The following is an 8744-nucleotide window of genomic DNA, read 5'->3' as shown; positions in this document are numbered from 1 at the left end:
GGGTAGAGCCTGCTCGGTAGCCTCGGCTTGCTGTTGTCATGGCTGCCCGGTGATCAATAATGGCAGTAAACTCGCAAACCTTTCCGACAAAGGCTCTCATTAAAGAAGAGTAGTTGTCTTGTGTGGTTGACTGTTGTAAATGCAAATAGCCGGCGTGCGTAAAAAGTGTTCAGACATCCGCTGAATGTCACACGGCACTAAAATAGGAAATTTCTGCAAGCAAAACCTGCTGGGGATTTTTTTTTTTTTTTTGTCTCTTCCGAAAAAATGATGATCAAATTCCGAATTGTTTGTTGGTTTTGCTTCCAGGTTTCTACATGTACATCGAAACATCGAGGCCGCGGAAGGAAGGCGATCAGGCACGGCTCGTCAGTCCCTTTTTCAACATCGCCCCGAAGAACCCCTACGGCATCACCAATCCGCCAGCCTACTGCTTTGGCTTCTTTTACCACATGTATGGGAAACACATCGGTAAGAAAGACGCAGAGTCATCGGTGAGCTGGAAAAGACGGATTGCGCTTCTCAGCCGTGTTCGCGGATCCTTTTGAAATTGTCTCCCGCCCTATTTTTTTTCCAAATTCAGCCAGTTTCATGTGGGATTTGGCGGCCGTGTCTATCAGGTAGTCGAACCACCAAAAAAGTTAAAGAAGCCACGCTTTGTTGAAAGCGGCCACTTTCGGCATCTCCCAGATTGGCCGATGCCACAAAACGCCAAACTGAATTTCGTGCTAACGGCACATCGTCGTTACCTTGAACAACCGTCTGGACGGTCCTCCCCTAAAGAGATTCCGAGGTGTCCCCTTCCCAGCTTAATGTATGCAATAACACGCATCGTTGCTCCTCACACCTTAATTATCATTCCGGTCTATGTAAACACAATTAATGAGGAAGCGCCACAGTGAACGTTACTCACCCCGCGCGAGACATCGCGGTGGGCTTTGAGAGCCGCGTTGATGGATGACTGCACTCGAACCTGAAGCTATCTGCCACCTGCGCATCTCGCGCGGCTCGTATGCTCGTCTTTGTCATGATGGAGCGGTTGTTTGTTTGCGCAATGAAAGACTGCGAGGGGAGGGGAGCGGACAAGCGCCTTCTCGGAGGCATCCTCCCACGATGTAGTGGCTTTTTACGGTGTATTTTACACCAACCAAATAAAAATGTAAAACCTCACCAGAGCTTAGGGCGCGGACTAGTCGGGATGCAAGTACAATGGACGGGGAAAAGGAGCGACGTGATGACTGCAGCCAGTTTAAGCCAGTGAACACCTCTCATAGCGGCTTGCAGCTTTGCGGAGATTACAGGTGTAATCATGCTTTATGTGTGTCCTGTGATGGTTCAGTTGGGGGAGGCGGGGGGGGGGGGGGGGGGGCGGGGGGGGGGGGGGGATAGTAGACAACCATCTCCCGCTTCAGGCGTCGCCGGCGCCGCCGTTGGCTCGGCCTTTGTTCACCAGTGCCAGAGCCACCAGGTGTTTTTATCAACCCACGGGACCACTACTCCACTACTTTTTTTTTTTTTTTGCTTTGCACTGATGCCGTTGGTGTTGCCAAGTTCCAGACCACCGCCTCTGACATTTATAGGCTTCACAAACTCAAAAATGAAGTCTTGTCAGATCAGTTTGAAGCCAGGTGATGTGGAAAGTAGTCTCGGAGAGAAGCTGGTCTGCCAACGGTGGTCAACTCGTAAAAAGGTTAACTCGTAGTAGCTTTATTTAAATCCCGCAGAAAATAAAGCATTTATAAAGTGGACGGGTGGTATTTTAAAATTCAAATTTCAATGAGACGTGTTGAATATCAAAATTAGAAGTTTCATGTCATGTTTTTTTCAGGGTGGAAAAATGACCGGCGACAAAAAAAAAGCATTTTATGAAATGCGGTCAAGCACAGTCAAGAGAGAGGACGTTCCCGTATCCTCACATTTACGCCGATGAACATTGATAGTTTTCAAATGAACCGAACACGGACCCCCCTTCCATTTTCTACAAAGCTTGTCCTCAATCAAGTCACAGCGTAGGTAAGCTGGAGTCTCTCAAGCTCTCAAGAGGTGGGGTACAACGTGGGCCCGATCGCCATCTTATCGAAGGCCACATCACAAATAAGCGCCTACGATGAATCTCTCACGTAAGCTATTGTGAAATCAAAATCATTCCAAAACACAGAATAGCAAGGTGCACAGACGACGAACCCACGAGGCAACACTATCGTGACTGAACTCAACTGCGGGGCTGACGTCTGTGCTCCTCCTCGCTGTCGATAAGACGCTGGCAGCAAGCATTTGGCAGCATTTAGCTGGGTATTCTGGAGAGACCCGAGCGGCATCGCTGCCATAACCCCCCCCCCCCCCAACCCTCCAACCTGCTTCGCTTCCCCCAACCTTCTGTTCCACATACAACCCACTTGGCTGACTCCACCGCTTAGTTCCTCACGCAGCTCCCTTCTACTTCCACGGGGCATCAATAATAAAAAAAATTGACTCAAATTGTAGTTTGTGTGATAGAATATTTCCAAAAATACTTCTGAGCTAAAATAGCGGCCTTTCGGGAATCCTATTCTGATACTTTAGTCATGATAGGACTAAGACAACTGCTCCAAGGTCAAAAGAGGCAGGTTAATGTACTGTACATGTGGACTTTGGCGCTTGACCGCCTGTCATGATGCTCCGGCAGTTGATCCGGTCACATGTTGCCGTGGATGTTGGGAATTTTTTTTTTGGGGGGGTTCCAGCTGACATTAGGAGGAAGGACAAGTGCAAGTATGGAGGTCGAGGGTCCAGAGTGAACATCTGGAGAGAGATGAGGAGGAGCTCGGGGAAGAGAGAAGGCAGCGAGATGAGAGTTCCTCCGGGCCCCCTGTTGAAGATGAGTCGGCCGTGACATTTCCAATTTGCTCAAATTGATCAGCGGCCAGATTCTCGCTCGCCTGCCTGCCCCGCTCGTCTGTGGCAAAGCTCGTGCCCGGACTGCGGTGCTTTATGATGAATGGGCTAAAAGTCAAGGACGTGAAGCCCAGCTCTGATCTTCTGCGGCCAAGTTCCATTTAGTACTGCGCTTCTCAGGTCGGAAGAGAGGTTCGTCCCTAAAACCGGCACGGGAGCGTTGCGATAACCCCAGCCCGATGACGTGAAATCTGCTTCAAAGGCTGTGCGCTGGCTTCAATTATCAGCATCAGTGAAAGGCCATCGATGAAGGACCCCGCATTATGACTGAACTTTACCAAAGAGGACCGAGACCAAGCCGGACCATCTGGGAAAAGCTTCGGAGAACAGATGAAACCCAGATCAAGCTTTTTGGGAATGCACGGCGGCGTTATTTATTTCTTATGCCACGTGACCGCCAGGCATCTGATTGCGTGGCATCCGTAACCTCGAAACCGCTTACGTCCAGACTGTCATAAATCGAAGCCCCTCCGTACGATGTAGCCGTGTTGCCATCCCATTTTTGAGAAGCTCTTTCGGGGGTCGTGTGGTTGACTCAATTTGTGACTTGGCAGCGCTCCGGGTCGCAACACTGCTGATGAGAGGCGAGTCAGGAAGGCTCCAAAAGAAACTCCTCCGTCGTTAGCTGGCGGGCGGCTTACCTGAGAATTAGGGTCACGCTTCATTTAACCGGCTGCACATCAAAGTTGGCCCGTGGTGCCCGCGCTTGATGGGATTAAGCCGGCGGCAAAGCGCGGAGCGGAGGTCTGACCTCACCGCCAGCCAAGAAGGAAGCCTTCTGTTAGCATGGACGCTGGATCATTGCGCATTTTCGGGATCTGTTCCTCGCTCGGGACTGCGGTAAGCAAGGCGCGGGGTGAAAAAGGGTGAAAGTCGGCGCGCAAGGGAGGTCAAAACGGCAGGTCGCGTTGTGCGCATCAGCTCTGCTCCCGCTGGGAAGATCGCTGCCGTGAAAGAGCGTACAGTCGAACTTTCTCATGTTCCGCCGTCTTACCGCTTACTTCTCCGAGACAAAATAAAAGAGAACTCGCGCAATCCGTGTGGGGTGATGCGGTTGCACTTCAGTGTCGTCATTGCCAGTTTCAGATCAAAGCGCAGTGCCAGACGGGAGGTTTCACTAAGGCGAAGACGGCGGGTTCGGGCGGTGTCTTAGCAAAAGACGGTATCTCAGTGTTGTTGATTTTTTTAATTATCCTGGTCTGATTCACATGAATCTGCCCCAATAAATACACATCCACAACCTCAGCAACGGACGTCAGTAGCTGACAATCAAATGAATTTCGGAACCTCGAAACACGCCCGGTGGTGTCAGAACACGCCTGACTGACATTTCACGGGTCCCTATTGCAAAGCCACTACTGACGTTGAGCTTTTGCTGACGTGTTATGACAAAAGTCGTAAAGTGTTAGATTGTGTCAAACGCGTTAGGTTGTCATGCATGACATCTCAAAGAAGAAATTTGTTGTGAAGCCAGGGACGGCGGCATCCGAAAAACAAAGTCGAGTAAGTGAGCAACTCACCATGAAGAGCCGTTTGGGCGACATATGCGTCCTTATCACTTCCAGTGTGTTTTTTTTTTTTTCAAAATAAAATATTTTCTGCCTATTTAAAAAACCCTTCATATATAGGGCGCACCGCATTATAAGGCACATCGAATAGAAGCTACAACAGTGGCTGCAGTTGCGTTATGCATCCACTGGATGGAGCTGTGCTAAAGCGAATACAATACAATACAATACAGATTCATTTGTATTGCGCTTTCACAACCGCTACAGCTGTAACGAAGCGCTTTACAGAACATTTAAAATACTCCGTCCAACAAATCAGCATATTGATCCATTTGTAAGGCGCATCGGATTATAAGGCGCGCTGTCGGCTTTTGAGAAAATGGAATGCGTGGGGAAATAATAATAATAAATACGGTGTTTTAGTTGGGGAGGCATCCATTATTATCGGGTTAGTGACAAAGCCTCGACGCAACGATGAATATAAATCATTGCAAATAAAGTTGAAAGGGTTTACAGTGCTACTTAATGGCTAGCCAAGTAACAAGCAGTATGAACTCAATAGGTCTCAGTCAATTGGAGATTTCAGACGGGGGCCGTGTGTCAAGCTGTGCAAGAAAAGTTTTGTGTTTTTTCCCTCCTCCCCCCAAACTCTTTTTAAATACTACTTTTAACGTTGTGATAATTTCATGAGGTGTCAAATAATTAATGTGAGCTCCGAGAGCCCCGACTTAAAAATGTATCACTTGGCAGGACTTGAGTCTGACCTTCTCGACGAGGCTTTGGATGTCGGTTGAAGCGGCGGAATGAATTGAAAATGCGCGACAGAGGGGAGACTATCTGAGCAAAATGAAAAATGCGTAAAAGGGCCCGAAAAGGTCTGATAGGTCGGTAAGCTCTGCTGGAGAATGTTACAGTGCCGTTAACGAGCCCATAAGCCATATCATTGTCTAGTCTGGATGAAAGTTGAAATAGTTGTTGTCCGTGTGATGGAAATCTCCTGATAACTCCTGTGACAAATGTGAGGAAAAATTCTTCGGCTTGCCTTGTTCTTACCCTTTTTGTCACACATTTTACGAGGAAATGAGTTAGCGTCATTTTATCCTGCCGCTTCTCGGAATTGGCATCGCTCGGCCCTGAATTTTTGGTGCCGAGTGACATCGTTCGTGACATTTTTCAAGTGTTCACAAACACATTTTTTTTTCTACCTCCCTCTCCCTCCCAGGGACGCTAAATGCCTTAGTGAAGCAAAAGGGCCTGGTCAGCTCAGATGTGCCAGTGTGGTCGCTAACCGGCAACCAAGGGGAGCGCTGGAAGCAGGCCAAAGTCAGCGTCCATCCGACCGCGTCATTTCAGGTAAGAACTCTGGTTTCATTAAATATGTTTTACACACCCAGTTAGCACAGTGAATCGACCATATCGTCATAAAAGTTGAATATTATTTTAATGTTATAACTTCATTCGTGAAGAAATGCCACATGAACCATGCCGGAAAGACTCGCTAACTTCTCCTAACGACCCAGGCTAAACTTAGCTCCTCCCCAACATACAAAGGTCAGGTGAGATGTATCACCTCAACAGACTTCCTCGACAACAATCACGACTTTCATATAAGTCGGGGCATCAAAAGAGCACACGCGGCATGACTTGTGAGCGGACTGACACAAATGCGCATTGTATTATACGTTTTCGGTTCTCTCGTTTTTCCAGGTGGTACTCGAGGGAATCCGAGGACCGGGCATCGAGGGAGACATCGCCATCGATGATGTCACGTTGGAGGAAGGGGAGTGTCGAGACCCGCCGCCCAGTTGAGTAGCGCCGCCATGTTTGACACCCTCCGTACAAATACGAATCACCGACATTTGCCGGACTTCATCCGGCGTCTACGTAGGGGGAAGAAAATGAGCCGGTCGCTGAAGCAACAGTGTTGTAATCAAACGAAGGAAGGGACAGTAATTGGGCAATGTGAACACATGGAGGTTAAAAAAAAAAAAAATACAGAAGTAGGGCACAGAAAAGGGCCGAAAATTGAAGAGGTAATCTGGGGCAGGCAGAAGTGACGCCCCTACTTTGATTGAATCTTGCTTCCTTATGCTCCAAGGAGCTTTCTCTCCAGAAACATCTCCACCTCACGTGTCGTTAACAATTCATAGAAAAATGAGAGTCCTCGTCTCTTTTCATCATTGTGGGAGAAATCAGTTTGCAATTTTGAGTCGATGTGATGTATTTATTTTATGATCTGTCATTACTGAATTTTTTTTTTTTTTTTAAATGAATTCACTCCGGGGGCTGCGGGGAGTGGTCGTCGGCCCTCGGGGACGCGTGGGCGACAACGCCATGAATTATAAAATTCAATCTGCCGTTGATGAATCTTACATGACTCGATGCGGGGTCGAGGAGCAGAACGTTTGAGGAATATATAATGTGGTCGGAGGGATCGTGACTTGTGGCTGATGCTGTTCATGAAAAACAGTCCAACGCGACCTCACGGCGGGGGTTCATCCTGCCCAAAGGCGAACGTTGCTCCATCAATGCCACCTGTGCGCCAAATGCAAAACTCGATTCGAAGTGCGTTCGAAGCGCCGCTTTTGTTTCGCCTGCAAGGTTGTCCATCCGTCAAAACCGCTCCCTTTTTTTTTCTTTCCAGACCTCAGTGCCATCGCTCAGTCCACTTCCCTGCATATATGGCTGCTGTGCATCACCGTGGTGATGACCCTCCTGGAGGGCCAAAGGTGACCCTTCCGGTCGTCGTCTCAAGAGGCTTACCTTCAGACCTGCCGTCTGTGAGCTGTCCCCTCGGCATCCCGTCACCAAAGATTCACGCATCCCGAAAGCGACGACGGTGTCCCCCGCCACCCCGCCCCCCCGTCCTCCCCTGAAAAAATTAAACTTTGTTTTTTTTTTTTTTTTTTTTTTTTTTTTTGAATGGAAGAAAAAGTAATAATCGAGATGTGCTAATTTTTTTGAAGTGGGGGGGGGGGAAATGACAATGCAGCACTCCTTGGTGCGGGACTCTAGACGAGCACAAAGGGTTCACTTTGGCGGTGCATCGAAGGAGGGGCAGTTTGTAAAGCACAAGAACAATTTCGTGAAGTTATATGAATTTTAAAAAAAATAAAATAAATATATAAATATATATATCTTTGCAAGGCAGCAGAATATAAATGCTGCTGACATTTTGGAGGAGGAAATTGAATCAGAACTTTCTCCGTGTATCTTTATCTTCATTTCCCCTTGCACCAGATGCCAGTTGCTTCTTTTTTTTTTTTGTTTGTTTGTTTTGGGGTTTTTTTTTCCCCCACTGGCCTAGTTTTTTTTTTTTTTTCCTTTTTATCTGCTTGGTGCTGTTCTGAAGAAAATCAAGACCTATGGCAACGTTTTGCTCTGTCTGCTTTAAGACCCCCGCCCCCCCTCTGCCTCCCGCTCCCCACATCCCCCGACTCCCATCCCCCATGGCTGCCTATGTACTTTTTACACTGTGCCCACGAGTCCAAGTGGCCAACCGATGGTACGATGGCAGAAAAAAAAAAAAAAAAAAAATCGCTGAAATGACAGCAAGGGTGGAGAGCGAAAAAAAAAAAAAAAGCAAAGGTCGAGAAGTCCAGGACATGATTGATTACGGGGCGACGCTTCGATGAGCGAGGCCTGACACAGTCGAGCTGGTCCGCCGGAGACAAAGAAGAAGCCACTTTTCTTTCTGCCATGAAACGAAGTGCCTTCACGATTACAATGCGGAATCGCAAGCCCGGCTGTCGCGCAACATCGGACACACACGTCCATTCTTCATCTGATGGGCTATTTTCTACATGTGTCTCTTTTTGCCCCACCTCGCCCCACCCCAACCCCCACCCCTCCCCCACACAAGTGCTGACGGGGTATTGAGTCTTGTAGGCCAAGGACCATTTGCTAGACCGCAGGCTTGGAAACTAAATAAAATGTCGGCTCTGGATATTTTTCCATGGATAAAAGACACTTGTTGGCTTGACTACCCAACCGAGGTAGCTTTTTTTTTTTTTCTTTTTTAAATAATCAAAAACAAGAGGAACTTTGGACGAAGCGCTCATTTCCGCCGCCATTTCTACGACAACACTACCAAGAACACAAAAATGTGTTCATCCTAATGAGAATAATGATGAGGAGAATATTAATGTTGATAATAGTCCTGATATTTTATTACTCCAGCGAGAATGTTTCTCCGCTTTTACACACAAACTGTGAAGATATTTGACTGTGGACGATCTACCTGAGACCCTAACCTTAACCAGCGGGGGTTTTTAAGAAATGTATTGTACAAACAAAACAAAA

The 8744-nt window shown here is 47.7% G+C and overlaps 1 protein-coding gene and 1 long non-coding RNA gene across 4 annotated transcripts in view; one reads left to right on the top strand and one right to left on the bottom strand.

Annotated features, from left to right (window-relative positions):
* The window catches only part of LOC109531017 (MAM domain-containing glycosylphosphatidylinositol anchor protein 2), a 102836-nt gene extending 95537 nt beyond the window's left edge, over window positions 1–7299 (top strand). For all 3 annotated transcript variants that reach the window (XM_019895027.1, XM_019895025.1, XM_019895026.1), the window contains exons 16-19: window positions 310–471; window positions 5665–5795; window positions 6150–6246; window positions 7087–7299. In XM_019895027.1, coding sequence (XP_019750586.1) covers window positions 310–471; window positions 5665–5795; window positions 6150–6246; window positions 7087–7175 — 479 coding nt within the window. In that variant the 3' untranslated portion in view covers window positions 7176–7299. The remainder of the gene's footprint in view (window positions 1–309; window positions 472–5664; window positions 5796–6149; window positions 6247–7086) is intronic.
* On the bottom strand, window positions 2719–4338 carry LOC109531020 (uncharacterized). Its single transcript, XR_002171102.1, has 2 exons — window positions 4294–4338; window positions 2719–4175 (listed from the first exon to the last, which is right to left on the bottom strand). It is a non-coding gene; the product is annotated as an uncharacterized LOC109531020 (long non-coding RNA).
* Window positions 7300–8744: the final 1445 nt, after the last annotated feature.

The sequence above is a fragment of the Hippocampus comes genome, unplaced genomic scaffold (genome assembly GCF_001891065.2).
Source record: "Hippocampus comes isolate QL1 unplaced genomic scaffold, H_comes_QL1_v1.1 scaffold8, whole genome shotgun sequence".
Lineage (NCBI taxonomy): Eukaryota > Metazoa > Chordata > Actinopteri > Syngnathiformes > Syngnathidae > Hippocampus > Hippocampus comes.
The sequence above is the reverse complement of the archived record's forward strand: the minus strand, read 5'-3'. Positions and strand labels throughout refer to the sequence as shown.